This window comes from Dendrobium catenatum, unplaced genomic scaffold, assembly GCF_001605985.2.
Source record: "Dendrobium catenatum unplaced genomic scaffold, ASM160598v2 fragScaff_scaffold_898, whole genome shotgun sequence".
NCBI lineage: Eukaryota > Viridiplantae > Streptophyta > Magnoliopsida > Asparagales > Orchidaceae > Dendrobium > Dendrobium catenatum.
The window spans coordinates 584,641-605,847 of record NW_021319360.1 but is presented as its reverse complement, the minus strand read 5'-3'; the positions used below and the strand labels follow the sequence as shown (position 1 = coordinate 605,847).

The 21,207-nt window shown below is 36.5% G+C and overlaps 1 protein-coding gene across 3 annotated transcripts; it reads left to right on the top strand.

Annotated features, from left to right (window-relative positions):
* Positions 1-8,087: 8,087 nt before the first annotated feature.
* LOC110110513 (probable E3 ubiquitin-protein ligase RNF144A-B) lies at positions 8,088-19,855 on the top strand. 3 transcript variants are annotated; one of them, XM_028697204.1, is made up of 4 exons: positions 8,088-8,189; positions 8,266-8,410; positions 8,597-9,579; positions 19,741-19,855. In XM_028697204.1, the coding sequence occupies exons 3-4, from the start codon at positions 8,663-8,665 to the stop codon at positions 19,814-19,816; spliced, it is 993 nt and encodes a 330-aa protein (XP_028553037.1). In that variant the 5' UTR covers positions 8,088-8,189; positions 8,266-8,410; positions 8,597-8,662; the 3' UTR covers positions 19,817-19,855. The 3 variants fall into 3 exon arrangements, with proteins under 3 accessions (XP_028553037.1, XP_028553038.1, XP_028553039.1); XM_028697205.1 differs by lacking the exon at positions 19,741-19,855 and adding an exon at positions 19,374-19,490; XM_028697206.1 differs by lacking the exon at positions 19,741-19,855 and having other exon boundaries at positions 8,597-9,283; positions 9,360-9,568.
* The last annotated feature ends 1,352 nt before the right edge of the window (positions 19,856-21,207 follow it).

Genomic DNA, 21,207 nt, shown 5'->3' with positions numbered 1-21,207 from the left:
TTTTTGATCATATAATATTTTTTTGACATCTTAATATTTTAATGATATTCAAAATAAGTGATTTGGGCTCATTGAATTAGTCCCGTTTCAACTCGTTTTGTTTACTAGTATCTAAGTTTTGAAGAGTATTTAGTGTCTTATATGATCTAACAAAGTTTGCATACTTTTGAGTGTTTTATTTGGTTTTATTTGGGCATGTATTGAAATATTCTTGTTGCATTTATTTTCACCTATGAGCTCTTTTTTACTATAAATTTATTATTTATTTAAAATGTTTATATCGAAGATTAGATTTTCAAATTTTCTTATTAAAATTTGATATATAAATTGCATCAAAATTCATGTATAATAATATTTTTATTTTTTATTTTTCTCTAGTTACAATGATAACATAAAAGGGCTAGCAACCTCTTATTATTTGAAAAAAATAGCACTATGAAGGCCCGGCTAGGGGTCTAAATGAGATGAGTCGAGTCAAAGGGTATATGAGCTCGACTCGCGAGTCAAATATTGAGCTCGAACTCGAGTTGAGCTCGACTTTTCGAGCTCGACTTGTGACACCAAAACGAGATTGTCAAGCCACTAGATTTTGGTTTCTCGCTGGCCTTTTGCCTTTTTCCCACTTGGATCTCAATTTTCCGCTCATTTACCTCGGTTTCTTAGTTAGCAATAGCCTCGAGGCCCTCGTTTGTACTATGCAAGCAGTTTGTCTGCACAATGTAGATCGCGCTGCACCTTCTCGAGCTCTTCGTCTGCATGTGAGACGTGCAGAGCTCGCGAGCTTTTCGTCCTCCATGAGGTCTTCATCCCCTCATCTGTTTTTTTTTTTAATTACAAGTGGAATTCGAGCCAGCTTGCGAGCCGAGCCTAGTCAAGCTCGAACTTGACTAGTAAGCTCGATAAGCTCGGCTCATGAGTCCATAAAATGAGTTAAGCTCGAGCTAGCTAGCGAGCCAATTCGGCTCACTTACAACCCTAGGTACCGCTCTACATCCTCACCAAACATGAATTTTGTCATCATGACCAAAAATTAAATCATATCAAATATACTGAAATCATCCTCGAACAAATAAGAAAATTAAAAATTCATTTCTTCAAACATGTTGAATTAATTATAGAATTATAATCTTCAAATTTAAAAAAAAATCATATTTGAACTAAATTTTCGGAGGGGTGAATGGAGAGAGAAAAGGAGTCTGTCAAACTGGGAAGATGGGTGATGATGACTCGTGACCTAATTAAATAAACATAGAGCCAATAACACTTGCAAATCAATTTGACACATTATTCAAACGACTCATATAGACTCACTAAGACAAAAATACTCAGCATAAAGTGAGCTGAATACACTAAAAAAACTCGCAAATACATAATTACAGTTCTTAGGCATAATCAATGTAGACGCGAGACTCAATGACATGATGGCAATGGTGATGACCATTGGAATCATGATGCGCCACATCAATCACCTAATAGAAACTCAATTTCTTGGTTTCAAAATATGGTTCTTATATCATGTAAAATGACATATTTTGCCATTACTTTCATGATCTATATTTAGGTGAAAATGATATTTTTAGTTCATCACAATTTCAAGAAATTATTCTGTGCGGATATCAGACGGTAAGAATCGTCCGGTTTTGTCTCTGTGAACATAAAAGCATAGCATGGACTGCACTGCGCTTTTACTGTTCACAGAGATAAAATCAGACGGAAGATCCATCCGGTGTCCGCACAGCATAATTCATCCATAATTTCTGAGTACAGAATCTCAACAACGTGTAAAATAGTTAACTGTTTTTTGTTCTTCTCTGTTTGACATTAGAATTACATTTTATTTGAGACTGTTTTTTAACTACTTCTTAAAGTAGTTTTTTTAGTAAAAAAATTTAAATTTTTTATACTAAAACATTGTTTTAAAAAGCATTAAAAAATGGTCCCAAATAAAACCTTAATTTGCTCATTGCAATTTGCAATAGGGCAATAAGTAATTTCTTGAGATATTATGGTTTAATAGTCTGCATAGCAGATATATGGCTGACAGCTTCATTCTTTGAAGATTAAAACTCACGTTTATTTTTCTTAATAACTCTCTCTCTCTCTCTCCTTAAAAAATCGTGCAATGCATTTCGTCTATTTGTAACTCAGCATAGAAGTTCTGGCACGTTATACTGGTTGATTAAGGTTTCGTTTGTGACGACTTTCATATTACTTCTTAGAACGACTTATTAGTACAATAATTTTAATTTTTTAATAAAAAGCCGCTTTAAGAAGCATGAAGAAATCAAGCCTAAATTAAGGACTTTTCTATTTTCTTGATTCTGGTTACGGCTTCCATAATTTTTTTTTTTATTTCAGTAGCACCCGACAGCTAATTGAAGTCATTTCCATTATTTGTCAGCCGCTGATGAGAAAAATGCTATCTTCATAGTGAAAAGTGGGATATATTTCTCATTTTGATCATCATATATACAACCGTTAAGTTACATTACATGCTGATAGCTCTGTCGGAGTTCGTTGATTCTTTCTGCAACTCTGTAAATTGTCAGTGCGGCTATTCGGGCCGTAAAAAAGGAGAAATTATTCCGTGCGGAGTTCGGTACCGTCCGGATGTAAGTGTACATAGTATTTACACATACTGTGTAAAAACAATCAAACCGTGTCACTGTACACACTGTGTACACTCACTTCCGGACGGTTCTTTACCGTCCGGACTCCGCACGGAATAATTTCTCTACAAAAAGAAACCAACCGAGCACTTTTGATAAAAATGTGGGAATCTGGATAAAACCAAAGCCTGCAAAAGATTACAGGAAATTCTGTCTCATTATTCTTTGAAAACAAACCAGTGATCCATGTCTATTGCTTTTGTCTATACCTTGTGAGTCTTCATGACCATTTCACCCTTGCTAAACGTTTCTGCTCCATAATCTACCTTTATGCTGCAGTCCAGACTGAACTGCATCATAAATTCAACTAAAAAATCAATCAAAACAGTGAGAGAAAAAAAAAATCAATGTCATAGTTTGATTGGAACTTTGACTTTGTTTGGGACGGCTTTCTTTCTGCTTCTTAAAATAATTTTTTAGTACAAAAAATTTTGTACTAAAAAGCTAAAAAAAAGTCATCCCAAATGAAACCTCTCTGAAAATAAGGTAAATTAGGCTTTGTTAGGGGACAACATAAGCTTTACCTTCATCATGGGAAATGAGAAGTTAATGACATGAATTCTAGCTCGAACGATACCAACTATCTGTGCTTCAATTTGACTACCATTAGAAGAATTGCCACTATTGTTCCCAGTCTTTGCATTTATAAATCTACTGATATTAACTCTCTCCAGCATAACATGCATGGTGACTGTCACATTTGTGCCATTTGGGGGCTGGTAGAATCCTGGGACCTTTACAATACCAACTGGATTGCTTTCATAGATCATCCCAAAGTTCAAGGGGCTGTATCTAATCCCAAACTTATTGAAATTTTGCGCAACAAACAACAAAGACGCCATTGATGCTTGAAGATAAACTCCCTTTCCAGAAGTTGTATCCAGTTTTATGGGGTCAAGGTGAATGGAATGCAAGTGGAATATGGGCTTCTTTGGTTTCAGAAAGAGGAGAATAAAGAGAATGGATGAGGATAGCAGTAAAAAGCTGAGTAAGATGAAGGAGAAGAGGCAACAATACCTCATTATGAGTGAATTGGACTCCTTAAAAGGTTTTTGTGCTTCTGAATCCATTCTCTTAGTCCTGTTTCTCTGTTATCTTCTTCATCTTTTTTGTTTTTCTTTGGAGATATGAGCTTTTTGGTTTGTTATACTTGCTTGCTTGTCCTTCGTTGAAGCCTTGCAAATACTTTCCAGGTTTCTATTCCTTTCTTTTAGGTTGGTTATCATTCTTCCTTGTCCATGTTCTTGCCACATAGCATCTCTTTAGACAGAAGACTTCAATTGATGGGTTACTAGCATTACAAGGAAACGATTGCAGCCTTTTATGCCCTCATTGACCATTGTATTAGGTTTTTTTTTCTTGGATTTAAGACTATGGAAATCCATCCCTAATATCTTGATTTCCATCACCAGGATTGAAGGGAGCCATTGTTAGTTCTTTGTGGAATCTGATTGTGTCAATCAATTGGATTGTATTGTTGACTAATATCTCAATTTTATCAATAGAGCTCATTGAGGAGCAAGTTGGGGGGCCTAAGGGTGCAACGCGCCGCCTGCTCGGAGGTTTGAGGGCTAAGCCCTCTTTTTTTGCGTGCAATGCAAGCTACTGTAAATTAGCTTAGATAGAGAACCCAGCACCAAAACGTTGTGGATCTATTGCCAAGGCGGTGCTCTTGGAAGGTTAAATGATGAAAATTATTTGATATGCCATTTGTTAAATTTCTCTAAATTTTATTAAATTGTTTGGCTATTTATTTCATGATTTCTAATATTTGACCAAGAATTTGAAAAAGTATTGGTGTTAGATTTAAAATAATAAGATGAATCACTGTTTTATTAAATCGAATAAAATATAGTTAACATCTTAAAGTGAAATATAATAACTTAACAATATAATGTAGTACTTATTTTTAAATTTGAAAGCTTTATTGATAAATATGTTATTAATTAATTGTTATTAAATAAGTATAATGAGTTTTAATATGAGCTATTGAACTAACTGAAATTAAAGTAAAAAAAAATAAACTTGTGAATCACTAAACACTATCTTTTTATTGAGAAATTTTACTATATATTTATTATAATATATACAATTGATTGATCAAATATCCTCATTGTTTGTTTGCTCAGAGAAATATATTTAAAAGTTTACTTCGAACGAAATTATCCTTATTGACTCTTGTATTTGCGTACTACTTATTAAAATAGAAGTCCTTTGAAATTTGTTCAAATTTGATTTGAACTATTCAAACATCTATTCGAACATGATTCAAATTTGTTCGAAGATGATTCAAATTTGTTACTCAAGATTGTCCAAAGATATTAGAATTCAAGGGTGCTTTGGTTCGATGTTAGTGGCCATTGGCCAATCATGCAAGCTCTGAGATTGTCAAAGATGGTAGGTGTTCATAAAAGGGACGTTCAAAAGTTAATATATATTTTCACTCGGGGTGTGATCATACTTATACAAGGTAGGGACATTTCTATTTAAAAAGAAATTTCAAACATATTTTTCTAAAAAATAAATGATATGAATATTTGAGCAATTGTGTTTATTATAAGGAATATAAAGTCAAATTTACTTTTTTTCATGGTGATGGATGCTCTCTCTTGTGAGATTAATTATAACAACTTCTCTGCGATTTCCTCTGGGGATTTCTCTGTCAATCATCTTCTATATGTAGATGATATTTTGGGTTTTGGGTAAGCTACTCTTCTGAATGCTGGTTATCTTAAGAGTTCACTTGACACTTTTGCGGATCACTCTGGGCTAGGGGTTAACAATGCTAAATGCTCCATTATGTTTTCTCACAACACCCCTTTAGCTAGTGACATTACCTCCTTGCTTGGTTTCACCCAAATCGAAAACACACTAACTTATCTTGGCCTCCCTATATCTACTAAAAAACTCAATGCTACTCACTTCCAACCACTACTGAGCAAGCTTTCTACTCTACTTGCTGGTTGGAAAGTTAAATTCTTGTCTTTTGCAGGTTGAATTCAGTTCTTAAGTTCACTATCATCAACACCCTTGCTTACTGGATCAGGGGGGGCTATTATACCTAAAACAATTTCTAAGAACATTGACAAATTATGTTCTAAGTTCATCTATCATGGCTCTTCCACAAAAAAGAAATTGCACCTTATAGCTTGGAAGAATATATGCCTCCCTAAGTGCTTTGGTGGGCTTGGTTTTCCCTCCATTGAATCCCTTTATTTTGCATTCGGTTGCTCTTTTATTTGGAGATATTTCAACTCTAATTCACTGGTGGCTTGTTGGTTTTTTGAAAAAATATGTTTCTCCTTAGAGACCTCTATGCTCCAAGACCTCTAAATTTTGGAAATTGTTTTCTTCTATTTCCCATAGGATAAAAGGGATGTTTTGGTTTCATGTGGTCAAGGAGAACTATAACTTTTCCTTACTTTGGGACCCATGGTGTGATGGATATGTTATTTCTGATTTTATGCAACCCAATTCTATTTCTAGGTTGACTATTAATGACTGTTTTTTGATGGGGCTTGGTCTTTACCGAGTGTTTTTAACCAGTTATGCTGGACCGCATTTTGACCACCCCAATTTTACAACCCCACATCCTATATCTCTTGGGTTGGGAGTGATAAGCCATGCTTCAACTCTTTTTACATGCAATTTTATTCAGAGTTTGTTAAGATCCCGTGGGTTACCTTTGTGTGGCATCACAGATATGCTCTAGATACTCCTCTTTTGTATGGTTGGCTCTTTTAGGAGGACTTAAAACGGCTGGTGTTCTTGCCAAAAGGAATATTTACATCTCCTCTGTATGCCCGTTATGCAGGAATGAAAATGAGAGTGTAGCCCACTATTTTTTTCAGTGCGATTATACGTTTTTTGTTAGTTCTACTCTTCTTCCCTCCCTCCATAATTTTTTGCTTCATCCGACACTGCTCTAGGTGTTTTATTCTCTTGAGGGAAATACGCAATTGCACTTGTGAGAAGGAATTTTGTTATTATGTGGTTTGCTGCTCAGTTTACTTCTTATGGAGGGACCGTAATGAGATACGTTTTGCTGGTGCTGATATTTTCGTTGATGCTTCTATTAGAAGGATTACTCGTGCTATTAGAGCCAAAACCTCTACATGGAAAAAATTTGACTTGCTGCAGGAATCACACCCTTCTTGCTTTAGGAGCTGCTAAATTCGGTTTGAATTTTCATGCTCCCTGCTCTTGAGTGGTTTTTTGCTTTGTTGTGTTGTGGGGGGGGGGGGTAGTTTTGTCCTCCACGGACAATGAGAGTAGAACTAACATTTTGGTCTCTTCCCTTGGACGACCTGCTGTGTGCAATCTATATTCTCTCATTGGCTAGAGCATTTTCAAGGTTTTGATGGCAACCAGGGTGTTGTGGCTTCCCCTTTTGGACGGCTTGCTCTTGTTCTTTCTCACTTAGTTTTGCAGATTGCCCCTATTTTCTGTTCTAGTTGGCAACCAGGGAATGGTGGTGCATTCGTTCTGGCTGATCTTCAATGATTAATCTTTTTAGCTTATTTTGTTAGTTCTTAATGTTGAGTTCGATCATTGTTTTAACAACTTTTGTGTTTTTCTTTTCTTCCTGTACCCGATTTTTTTGGGTATTATTCTCATTGTAACTGTTTTTTTTTTAAATATACGGGCCCACAAAATTACCCGAAAAAAAAAACAAATCCATAACTATGTTTAAACCCTAAACCCTAAACCCTAAACCCTAAACTTTTATTCAGTCCAGTGAACATACGCTCTTATACATTCGGCCACCAATATTTTAGCGCCACGTAGCATGAAGAAAAGTCGCCGACCTGACCTGCTGTTTTTTGGGTTCTCGCACGTGCATTTTTTTAAATCCTTGACGAGCCGAACAATATCCCATCACCTTTTGGATATATTTCAAATACCTAGCAATACCGAGCAAATACCAAATTGTACCTAATTTTTTCTAGCGATACCGAGCAAATACCTAGCAATACCGAGCAAATCCCTAGCAATACCGAGCAAATACGTAGCAAATACTGAGTTGTACCGAGTTTTTTCTAGCAATATCGAGCAAATACCTTGCAATACAGAGCAAATCCCTAGCAATACCAAGCAAATCCTGAGCAAATACTGAGTTGTACCGAGTTGTAAAAAACTCGGTACAACTCGGTATTTTCATAGTATTGGTCTTCACAGAGCGGTATTTCTCATTTTTGCAAAGCAATACCTAGCAAATATCGAGCAAATACCGAGCAATACCGAGAAAATTGTGAACAAAGCATTCCCGGGTTCCGCTCCGGGTCAAGTCGTCGGGCCGCGCGGTTTAGAGTAAGAGCACGTGGCGACAATTTATTGGCGGCCGAACGTATCTCTACGTCCGGTCAGATGACGTAATAATTGTTCATGTTTAAACCCATATAAAATAACCAGAAATATTGGCTTTCAGGTGCCTTCTCACTTCGCAGTCTTCACTCTTCACTGCATTGGTAGCTCCGTACCCTTACGCATGCTCAATCGCTGCTTCGGCGATCGCTTCAGGTTCTGAATTTAATTCTCTAAATCTCTTCCTGGTCCGAATTTATGATTTTTTGATTTATTCAAATTTCATATTTAGGTTAACAACCTAAAATCTCGCTCCTTTAACGGTCCAACTGCCGATATTAGTTGGATTTTGATCATACTCGCTTGTTTTGAATCTCTGATCGAGACTTTTCCGGCAACTCCACGCATTCGGCTTGCGGAAAGTCGGAAGCTGAAAGGTCAGTGGAAATATTTTCATTTATTTCCATTTCCTTTATCAAGATGAGAAAAGTTTGGGATACGATTATGGTCTCCGTCTGTTCGTTATCTCTTCCGTCGAGTCTTTCCCCAACGCAAAAAAAAATCCAAACTTCGACTGTTCTTCCGTCGATTTTATTTCTCTGACTTAATAATTCTGTTCTCAGTTCAATTTCCTTTTCTCTCTATTGGAGAAGAGCTCGGGAAGAAGAAATCAAAGACGTGGCTCTTCCATGGACGTTCGCAGCCCTAATCAGGGAATCATCATCGTCCCGGACGGGAACTCCTGTAAAGGCAGCGGCTTTAACGATCCCATTGAGATCGATGACGAGGTCGAGTTTCTCGGAGTGTTGGAAATGAGCAGAGGAAGCAGCCGTAAACACCCCATCGTCGTCGAGCAGGAGGGACTCCATCAAGCTTGGGCTCCTAATTTTCTTAGACTGAAACCGAAGAGATCCCGCTCTTTCAAGAAGCCATTGGTGGAATCTCCCTGGGCGGGCAAGCCTGTCTTTGAGATTGGGGAATCTTCAGGCACTTCATTACAAGAGAATTTGGAAATGGAGTTTGGGGTCTCATCGGGATCCTTTCCTATACGTCTCGAGCCTGATTTTAATTGTGAAATATGCATGGAGTCGAAGTATCCGAACGAGCTATTCGCCATTGAAGGCTGCTCTCATATCTACTGCAAGAGCTGCGTCAGTCAGTATGTAGCGGCGAAGGTGGAGGAGAACGTGCTTTTCATCAAATGCCCAGATCCAAATTGCGTTAAGGGCAAGCTAGAACCAGCGATGTGCTCGCGGATACTTGAAGACAGGGTGTTTGATCTTTGGTGCAAGGCTTTGTGCGAGCTAATGGTAAATGATAAATTTTATTGCCCATTTAAGGATTGCTCTGCGCTTATGATAAATGATGAGGAGGAGGTGATAACAGATGCAGAGTGTCCGCATTGCAGTAGACTCTTTTGTGCTCAGTGCAGGGTGCCTTGGCATGAGGGCTTGAGTTGCGATGAGTTTCAGAGCTTGGGGAAGAATGACAGGAAGATTGAAGATTTAATGCTTATGAAGCTGGCCAAGGAAAGCAAATGGCAAAGATGCCCGAAATGCAAGTTCTTTGTGGAGAGGAGTGACGGATGCGTGTTCATTACGTGCAGGTAATATCCATCTTGCCAAGCTTTGCTATGCAGTCAGGAGCTGTTTGGTTGAATTATTATTTTTGTAATCCTGCTAATTTTATAATCTATGACGTAATTAAGAGATCAGGCTGAGTCCCAATTCTATTCATTCCAGTAGGTGGGAACCAAGCTCAATTTCAAATCATTTAATTTAAAAACTCTTTTATTGTTAATGATCGTGTTAGTTTCTCAGATGTGTTTCCCTTTTAATTTGTCTTAGTTTCATCAATTTAGAGTAGTGCGCTAGTAAAAAACAATAATTAATAACAAATGATAAGAAGAATAATCATTTTAATTCAAATATTATTACCAGTTATTCCGTTTTAATCATTATCCAGCTAGTTAAAGAATCAATTAGCATCTCCTTTTCACTCTTGCCATCCTTTCTCACACTATATCGTTAGTTGCCATTCCTTCCCCTCTCCTCTCCTTTTCTCTCTTTCTCTCTAATATTTGGCTGTATTTGTCTTCTTTTAATTCCAAAACCTTTTAATTGTATTTGGAGATTAAGGAAATCTAAGTTTTAACTCATAGTTATTTAATTAAATAGTTAGAGGATTACCATAATCATAAAAATTTTCCTTAATGTGATGTAGGGAATCATTGATGAAGGATGCCAAACAGCTCAAAGAACCAAGAATAGTGAAAATATTGTAATTTTAAAAAATATTTCATATCATCTCTTCCTCCTAAAGCAACTGTATATCACATTGTAATAGAATTTTTAAGAAAATTATAGAAAATAGATACAAAATAGGTATACTATTCCTAAGGAATGCTATAATTAAGATGCACCACATCATACTCCTATATCTGAAGAATCCTGAGAAGGATTTTGGGAATCGGGGCTCCGTGAGAGGGCGCTGCCATGTACTGAAGCGGGAATGGTTTGGCAGGACATGCGGTGTGGCCGCAGGTTTGAGCGCGCATGAGTGCAAGAGCGGTCAGGCGGGTTGTAGCGTGCAAGGGTTGTGCACTATCAGAGTAGGAGACGGGACTGGCGCTAGGTGTGCTTGAGAGGCAGGCCGGAGGGGGCCACTGGTCCCGTGGGTGCGGTGTATACTATTAGGTTGCGGGTCCGAGACCGAGTGGACATGGTGACTGCGGGTGCAGAGGAACCAAGGACGAGTGCGTGTCCATGCGAACAGGACAAGCGCGGGCACGAGCATAGGTCGACGGTGTGGGCCAATCGCAAGGAGTATGAGGAAGTTCGTGGACAGGAGGATCGTGCGCGACACTTAGTCGGGCCGGTTGCGGGAAACTATCTGATGGTATGGTGCCATTGGTGGGGATTAATTCACTAGTATGGTTGCCAGCAGTGGCGATTGACTCGTCGGTCTGGTTTCCGCCTTGCTGGCTGATGTATACGGTCAGAATTTCTCCTCCGATCGTCATCACAAGTGAGAATCTGATGTCCTCCATACTTCACTAGCCTAAGTTTTGATACCAACTAATGTAGGGAATCATTGAAGAAGGATGCCAAACATCTCGAAGAACAATGAAAATAATATAATTTTCAAAAATATTTCATATCATCTCTTCCTCCTAAAGTAGTTGTATATAACATAACAATAGAATTTTCTTGAAAATTCTAGAAAATAGGTACAAAACATGTATACTATTCTTAAGGCATGCTATAATTAAGATGCTATAATCATAAAAAGTACCCTTAATGCATTTGGGATTAGATGATTAAAACCTCTTTAATTCTCAATCCCTTCAAACCAAGAAGTTCCTTGATGCCTATGAACTTTGATGCTACCTAGTGATTATAATATAGTGTGTTTATTTTATAATAGTGTATATCTATGGAGAATATTTAAAAATAGTAGCTCTTGCAATTATAAAGCGAAAAGGGCATATGAGGTGCAAGAGATTTGCATGCTATCTTATCCCATCTTGGAACACTTAGAGCGGTCAGTTTGGGGTATGACTTGATTTCAAGAAACATAGGCCATATCATAATGCCTTAGATTGTATTAACACAAAAAAATGTCTTAGTGCACAATAGATCTCTTAAGGATAAACATATATATAGACCAAAAATATAAGGATGGCAATGATATGATGATGAGAATACACGAAGAAATAACACTTGCTTTATAAGATGTGTGTTTGGTTTTCCTCATAAGCCTTACTTTGCAAGCATGATAACAATAGAGTCAGTTTAAGAACTTAGTAAATGGCTAGATTATGATGCACTGATACACCTCTCTAGTGATGTATGAAGTGCCTGTCATGTCATAGACATGGACATGTGTATGACACTTCTCCAACAAATGTCTTACATGGCAAAGACATATCTAATTAAAATAATATTAAAAAAATCCAATGGGCATGTCTTAAATATTTTATTAAAAAATTACTTTTAAATATAATTTTTATTGTTCAATGTTGTTAACTTAAAAAACAACTTGTAATTCCTCTCCATAGCAATGATGAAGTACTTTCCTATGTCCCAACTATTTCTCTTGTGGCTAGGGACTGAACAACGGCTCATCATCGACGTCCAATGGCATCTTGGCATTCACGCCCAACACCAATAATTTCTACCCCACAATCATGCTCCCGCACCTTCTTGACATTTTCATTTCTTGATGACATTTAGGTTTTTGAATTTTTTATGATATATTAATTTAAATTTAGGATTTTATGCTATTTTTGAAATATTTTATCAAAGTATAGCGAGCTCTAGTGATGGTGTATTTGGAAGTGGTGATGGTTAAATATAGTTTAATGTTGAAGTCATAAGCCTTTATGGAATCACATGCTCGCAACTTTTTTTGCAATATTCAGTTTTACAAAGTTGTTAGAGTTCAATGGCTTACCATTTCTTTATTATTTTTTATATTCTGCTTATTCAAATTATATTAACTAATTTTAAGCTATAAAAATTATATGTCGTGTCCAACTCGTAATTGTCTTATATTTTCAATAATTCACCTATCTCGTGTCCATACCGTGTTGTGTCTGTGTCGCCATGTTCATGTATGTACAACCTAATTGATAAACCCGCATGTGGGGATAGTTATCGGATAAACTTTGTGTAGCGGAAACTTATGTGTACAATCTTGAAAGTTGGAAATGGATACTTCGACTATGAGTTTGAAAACTTATTATCAATTTGAAAAATATTATTTTATAATCGAGTATTATGTAGAGAATAATATACTTTTTTTAAAGATAAAAATACTTTCTATTGAATACTTATGAATAATCACAAATGAATTTTGAAAATTTAACTTTATCATATATCTCAGAGATCATCCCTCACCTGATATAATTGAATTGAATAGGGTTGATTTAATATTGGATACTAGTTCTCTATTAGGGCAAGACCATATAGTTATTTATATCTTAAGAGGTTCCCTTATAAGAAAACTCTTAATTGATGTAATGAAAAATATGCTTGTGATTTCAAAGGTTTAATTGTAGAATTTGATCTTAGATTTTGAAATGAGATTGGCTCAACTTTGGAAGAGATTTTGATGTGGAAGCCAAAGGGAGAAAAGTACGAGCATTGGATTTCAAAGAGACTTAGAAATGCACAAACTATCAGAGAATAGGATTTAATTTTCTGAGATTTAATTTATTTTTGAATCGACAATTTTATTTAGAATTTGGGATTTAAAAATTACTAATATAAAAATTATGAAAAGACATAGGAAAGAGGACTCAAGATGCACTAATAAAGAGCATCAACCTTGATTCCCAGGTCAAGATGGGGATTACTACTAGAGTAGTACCTTGAACATGATTTAAAAAGGAATTTGAGATGCTTGACTTGAGGTTCACCTCACATTAAGGCACCCACTAAGCCTATCAAGGCTGACGATTTTTTGGCTTTAGTGAGGCTGACGTCTTTTTCAGTCAAAGCACACATCCCAAGGTTGCACATGGGGCAAATGCATCTAATTAACATTCATTTGAAAAATACACTTTTAAACTATACATAAGAGTGTTTAAGTTTTTAGATTTAGGGTTTAGATCAATTTGGAGATAGATAGTTTAAATTTTAGGGTTTTTTTTTTCCCTTTTTTACTTATATTTTTTAAACTATTTTGTTCTTTTCTTTATATTATGATTATTTTATAATTATTTATCTTTTAAGATATTTTTTCAAAATTTTAATTATTCTTGTTTTTCTTTTGTAACTATTTTCTAAATTTGTCTTTATTTAATTTTTTTAGTTTTTTTAAATGCTTTCGTCTTTGTATCATTTTCTTTTTTAACCATTTTTAAATATCTTTTTAACTGATTTTTCTTTTACTTTTTTATTAATGGTTTATTTTTGTTTTCATTTAGGATTCATGTTTTTAATTTTCTTTTTAGTTATTTGTTGTTGATTTGTATTATATTTATGAATTATCTATAATTTTGAGTTTTTAATTTTTATTTTTGTTCAATGTTGAAGCCTTTGTTCGCCTTAAGACTTATGCCTTGCTTCAATAAGGTAAATATATTTGTTCTGAATATTTCCTTTTAAAATCTTACCTCGAACCTAATCTAATCCTATGCAGGGGATTTATAACTTGAATCATCATTTAGGATTAAGTAACTCGATATATTGGAGTTACAATCCTGTCCACGAATTCTTTTTTAAGTGCTTTTAAAATCATAACATCATACTCTTTATATCTGTTTTAAATTTAAGAAAAAGAGTCTTACAACTTCTGGCCACTGCCACTAAAGCTAAGCAGCTTGATCATGTAGGTACAAATACGAGCTTGCCAATGCAAATTTCTTTAATCATCTATACTTAATATGAAAAGGGCTTTATTTCTAAATATTTGATTTATAAGGATTGTGAATGTGTTCATTAACTAAGATTGGGTTTGATGATGATTATATTGAGCACATTCTTATAGATAAAGTAGTTTTTTGAAATAAAAATTTGCCTTATGGCCAAGTTATTAGACTAGTCACCTCGACTAAAGTCTACCTAATTTGGCCAACTAGATAAGTTGTAGGATAATAAGATGTTCTTGATGTGGCCACAGTAAGTAGGCTTAGATGTTTATCTTAGGGACCTAATGTTGAGGACATCCGACTATGAAGAGTCTATCGGGGAACGGATCAATGATCTACGGCCACGATCGCACCACTTTATTTTTGAGATATCATTTGTATTTGGTTTATTATTATTTGTGTATTTGATTTATTATCGCAGTTTTTTATTTTTTCTCTCACTTGAGAGAGTAGTTGTTTGTGACCCTTAGGGGTACTTTTATCTTTGGGTTTTACTATTGTAACTTAGCTATTTATAACCCCTCCTCTTCTTTGGAGAGGGTAATGATGATTATTATAAAAATTTAAGCACTTATTGCTCTTTTGAGAGTTCTTGTGAGAATCGTGGTAAACTCCCTAGGTGAGGGCAACGTATTACCCACTAGTCGCAGGAAGTTTCTAGGCTCGTGGTTCTCCTCCTTCCCTTCTCCAACCGCCGGCCCAAAGCCACCTCCCATCCTAACCGGCGGCCCCTCAAGCTCCCTCTCTTTCCTCCTAGCCGACGGCCACAAGGCCACCTCCTCCTCCTCTAAGCTGCCGGCCCCAAGACCCCTCCCCTCATCCTAGCCGCCGGTGCAAGCCCCAAATACTCCCTAATCGCTGGCCCTAAAACCCTAACCCTAACCTTAGTCGCATGCCAACCATACTTTCCTTGCCAACAAAATTCAAATCCTAAATTGATACTTTCCATTTATAAAGCATCTTAAATCAGGAAGGTTCTTAATTTCAAATTTCGATCTTTTTTGAATTTGAAATTCCTTCCTAAACAAGATAACTTATCTTAGGAAAGTTCCCTAAATCACACCAATTTTAATTAATTAGGGATTTGCCATAATTTCCTCCTTTCCTAATTAAACATCCCTTATTTGGTAACCCCTTAATTTCCTCCCACATCACCTCCCCACCCCCATACCTGTTGGTCCACCCCTCTCTCCTCCCATTTAATTCTTTCCCTTTAATGCTCCCAATCAAATCCTCTCCCATTAACATGTGCCGCCCCCTTCCTCCTTCCCTTTCTCTTATGGTTCTTCCCAATTAATCCCCCAACCAATCTCTCTACTAAAATTCCAGATTTTGGGAGGATTTTAACCACACAAGGTGGATGTCCAGATATTTCAGCAAGTTCCCCTTGCTATCCTAAAGGCCCTCGTTTGTTGTCCAGAAGTTCCAGCACCTTGTAATTTGTTGTCCCTTCATGTATGGCTCATCCAGAACACGACCACGGCTTTGTATTTGACGATCAAGGGCTGATTGATATCCTCTGGTCTCCGTTCTTCAACATCGACTTTGAGAACGACCAATCCGTTGAAGACTACGTAGAAAGAATCCTCTTCTCTCTTGCCATCGCTATTGAACAACAATACCCTCCCGTTCAGTGGCGACTTTCTTCCGAATCCTGACAAAGGTGAACTCTCTTGCAAGTTTTGTCTCTTCTAAGTTTTCCCTCAATTGTGCCATCATAAAGATTATGTAAGCTTTCTCCGCTTTCACCAATCTTCAAAGAGTTGAGTGAGGGATTTTAAATAGTGACTATTCGGAATGTTAATTTAGGGATTTTTGTCGAAAGCCCCACATTACGCAAAATCTGATTTGATTGGCTATTTTTGTGTTCTAAATTTTTGTTGTGTAATCTATTACTTGATCTAAATAATTGCTTTATTGTTTTCAATCACCATTTAAATAAAGGAAGTTGACTAATTGCTCTAGCTCTTTCAAAGACATATAATTTCAAAAGGCAAAACATCAATGTACGCATTTAATCCTACATCACCTATGGTTTGGACAAATTTTGATTTAAAATTTGACTGATGATAGTTGGTGGTACACATAATTTTATACGGAAAATAAGTCTAGGGTGTGACCTAGACCTATGGGTGACTAATCACCTAGAATTAACTAAACTAAAAATCTAGGATCTATTTAGGTAAATCCAAACCTAGGGAATTTGAACAAGCAAATATGGTAGGCAATGGTTAAATAACCTAGGGGTGATGGAGTTCATCAAATTGGGTTAAAGTGAATAGGGCATATGCGTTTCACATGAGGATCTAAGGTTTGGATTTATTTAAGGAATAGGTGATGATAAAAAGTTTGTTTGATTGGGCCAAGCAAACAGACCTAGGAGTTTGACCTAGGGCTAGGAGGTACTTGCTTGATTGGGTCGGACAAATAGGCTTAGGGATTTGACCTATGAGGCTTAAAGGACCATGGTCAAACCTAGGGTTTCTTTGGGTTGACCAAATGAGATGTAAAAAACTCTTAATGATGAATTAAGGGTTTTAAGATTGCAAAAGCAGTGAAACTTTGCACTTAGGCTTGGGGAAAGCTAAGGGAAGATCTAATAAAGTTCTAGAAATTTTTATTTAATTGGGATGTTTATGGATTATTTTATGCTTAAGAAATTTAGGTATCCTAAGCTATAGGGGCTGGAAGCAATTTAGGGTATTTATTTGAATTATATAAATTTTTGTGAATCTGTTTAAAATGTGTTTGCATTTTTAGTATTTCTCTTGAAGGATTTATGAATTTTAGTAGTTAAATTTGATTGTCGTAATTCATCAATTAAACCCATGGGATACCTAAATCAAATTTGTAGTTTTTGGCTTATGAGTGACTTGTGATTTGGACAAGGCTGTATTTAACTTAAGGAAAAAGCTATTTGAGAATTTTTTGTATTAATCCTATTTTTGTTTTAGAAAATTAATAAACCTAATATCGATTTAGGACTAATTTAGGGTATGTTATTTGAATTTTTATTCTCTTAGGAGTTCATAGCGTTGTAATTAAATATTTCTTATTTTCTTCACTAATTTATTCATTTTAGAAGATATAAATTTTGTTGAATATTCCTATATGATTAAACCTTAGCACGGGGCTTAGGACTTAGTGAAATCATGCATGCGGATATCTTGACACGTAATGGATCTCGAATGTGGATATGATAATCTAACAATCCCACGGGCATCTTCCTATTGGTGCTAAGAATAAATATCATCCATTTGATTTTGGCCTTGTTAGATGACGACGAGGAGCAACAACAACCGTGGGATTTTGACTCAAGCTCCATCAGGAGCTTGAGGGTGTTCTAGATCTGTATCCTCTTAGGTTTTCCATGACCATCCACTTTAAAGAGTACCGGGATCCTAAGGGCCTCTTTTAGGGTTTAGAATTGGTTCCTCACCCAGAGCTTGTTTGGTGACCGGCCGAATGTAACAACTTCATCTTGAAGAGCAAAACTATCTGATAAAGGGCGTAGGAGCTAAGGATGTCTGGATTGAGCTAGAGGCCAACACTATCATTTCACTTGCTGGTCTTAGTGCCTTGAGGGCTTTTGCAAGCCATTGCAAAGGAAGGGAAGCTCATAGGAAAGTTTGTTGACCTCTAAGGAATGCTCCGAAGGCAAGAATTTTTTTAATTCCTTCCACTTGATCACTATAATGAGCTTGATGAGGGTATTGGCTTACTAAGGTAATGTTGAGATGCAGAATGTCCATTAAGTCCTCAGGTTATTAAAGGAGAGTTATTGTGATGTTATCATATGGCTTGTAACGAGCTAGAGATAGGAGATGCCAAGGAAAGTTGAGGCTGAGCTCGAGATCACTAGAGATGGCAATTTGAGTTGGGGAAGCTTAAAACCGTTAAATCAGAGGACTAAATTGATTTGGATTGATCCTTAGGAGTTATGGAAGAGTAGCAATTAGCTCAATTTCGGCTAATAGCATTTGATTGTTGGATTGAGCTTGATTTATTGGATCAGACCAGGTCAATCGGATTGAGACACCAAGGGTGAGTCCTAGAGGTCTTAGATCTAATATGCTAGGGCTTCGGTTGACTTGGGCTCAACTGCTCAAGAGAGTTTGAAATGCTCAAAGAGGCCAAAGGGGGCATTTCGGTCCATGTTCAACCTGCATTGATCACAATCAAATGTGGCTAGATCAACCCCACCTAACCAAAGGATTAAGTCCATTGGCTTATTAGGCTTATGTAGGACTTGTGTCATGTCTAATTGACTCATAGCTTGAGCCAATTTGAACACTAGGGTTAAGCCAAGGTTCAAGGGGTCCTAGGACTTGGTTAGGCCACTTAGGTGACAAAGGTCTAATTTTACAGTACTTTGAGACAAAGGGATCCAAGCTATATGATAATTTGGACCCCTAGATTAGGCCAGCTTGAAGTAGTCTATGTTGGGTCAGACAACTTAGGCTAAGCCAATGTTCCTTTGAAGGGATTTGGGTTGTTTCTAAACTAACCTAGCCTAAGCTTATAGGTTAAACCAGTCCAAAAGGGGATCCTATATGGTGGGGTCAATCCGCTAAGATTAGAGGAGAACTAGTGATGCTTAGGATTTGGCTACATCAGCTCAATTTTAGTGTACACTATGAGAGGCCTAAGAAGATATGTGTCTGCTAAATTAAAGGACAAAGGAAAGAGATTGAGCTACATCTAAGAAGACTAAAGCCCAGTCAATGTCATGACCATAAATTTGGTCAACAACACCACTGCCATGTATACAATTACATAAGAATAATATACATTTATTTTATATGAAGTTATGGGAAAATGAATACTAATCAAGTGTAGTGTCAATAAACTAAATCACAAATATATCTTGATTGAGATGAAATAATTACTATAGGGATCTACTACATAGAATTTAAAAAAAAAATTATTATTTTCATGCAGAATAATTAGGCTTTTAATCACTTAAGCAGTCATATACTTTGAGACAAATAGAATTTAATAGTGCCTCGTTTTATACAAAACAGGCTTGTCAAACCATCGTTGAAAAGAACATAATAGGTGGCTTGTCATTCACTCGGGAATTCCCCGCAAAGTTTGCGGCCTCTGCTTCAGTAATTATCAAGTTAGTGAATACTTCCTTTTGTTCCTAGATATGACTCTTTTGAAGGTCTTCAGCACCAATACTTTTCTATCATTTTGCAAACTAACTGTGCCCAACATCCTTAGGCAGCTTTGTTGCCGGGTATCAAGATTTGTCTTTGTTAATTTACTTGCTTTCAGAAGTAATTGCCTATTGTTGAGAGCTTGTGATGATCTATGATAGTCTTTTTAACTCATATTTGATGAGCTTAAATTAAAAACCAATTTATTGATTTATTTGATTCTTCTAAGGTGCCGTTTTACCTTTTGCTACGGGTGTGCATCAGAAATGAAAACCAACCACTACTGCGAGAAATGCAAGCGCTAGATGCCGAGATAGCACTTTTCGTTTGAATTTCTTAGAGTTGAAGGTATGCTTCTTTTTAGACTTCTTTCATTGGATTCTTAAATCATTATTTTAGCAACTTGCACTTAATAGTTTATCAATTATTTTGACATAAATTAGTGGATTGTCATATTTGACATAACCACTTCATCATTTGGGTAGCTAGTAATGAAAAATTCTAATGTTGGACAATCTAATTAGTTTGTTGCTCTTGTTGATATCTTGTATTTAGTTGAATGCTTCAAATTACTACAACATAAGATGTTGTCACTTTAAATTTTCACCTTCAATCTATTGAGGTGGGTGAAACATAAGATGTCTAATTTGAACTCAATATATTAATAAATGGACGGGCATCTGTTAGACCGGTCCCTAGTGGACCGGTTCTTGTTTACTCCAGGAGGGGCAGCAACAAAGAGAGAGGGAGAGAAGTGGGGTCCACTAAGAGTTCAAATTCAAACTTCTTGGAGGGAAAGGAGGGGGTGGCAAGGGCTTTATAGTAATTGTGGCTTGGTTAATTAATTTTATGCTTTAAGTAGGATGAGTGAATTAGGGTTAGGGTTATGTTTTGATTATTGAGTTCTCTTGGGTTTTTCTTCTTGGTGTCTTGGGCTTTTGATTCATCGCCTAGAGATTGGGAGAGATCAAATTGAGGATCAACTGTATCTTGCTTTGATTCTTCTTTCTGTTAGTTTGTTTCTACAATAAAACTACTATTTGGTGTGATTTTCTCTCATATCTTGTGAGTTTGTTTGCTGATTTTATCTCTATTGATAGAAATACTTGAGATCTACAACATTTCCTATCAGCATCAACCTAAAAATTTAAGTTAATAGATAAGGGTGATAGGAAACACTTGTAGATCGTGAGTATTTCCTATCAATCTTCTCAAAACAGCGAGAATCTTCACAAAAGTCCGCACAAAAATAGTAGATAACTTGTATTATTTGATAAAAAGAACACGAAAAATAGCAAGGTACACTTGATCCTCAATTCGAGAGGAGGATCGATCTCTCCCAAATCTCTAGACGCCGCTAGAGCCCAAAGAAAACTTAAATCTAAGAGATCTCAAATTTCAGTCAAATTCAAGATACCCAAACCCTAGGTAAACAAAGTATTTAATGCAAACAAATCAAAAGGAAACCCCTAAACAGTCCCTACATTCAAATTCCCCTCCCAAATCCCTAAAAAATCCTTCCTAAAACGGTTTGTGGACGTTGGCAGTGCGCTCGATCGTGGAAACGGGGCGGAGGCAGTTCGCCTCATCGTGCTCGGGCCGGTTCCGCGTGGACCGGCTGGACCGGTCTAACAATACTCCCCTCCCAAAGATCCACCTTGTCCTCAAGGTGGAGATATGCTCGTGTTCCAGTGGA

What these genes read in the sequence shown, in the direction of transcription:
- LOC110110513 (XM_028697204.1), top strand. Translation starts at nt 8,663, where the DNA reads ATGGACGTTCGCAGCCCTAATCAGGGAATCATCATCGTCCCGGACGGG. An exon ending in TGCGTGTTCATTACGTGCAG is followed by an intron (nt 9,580 to 19,740) that starts GTAATATCCATC and finishes GATTCTTCTAAG; the next exon opens with GTGCCGTTTTACCTTTTGCT.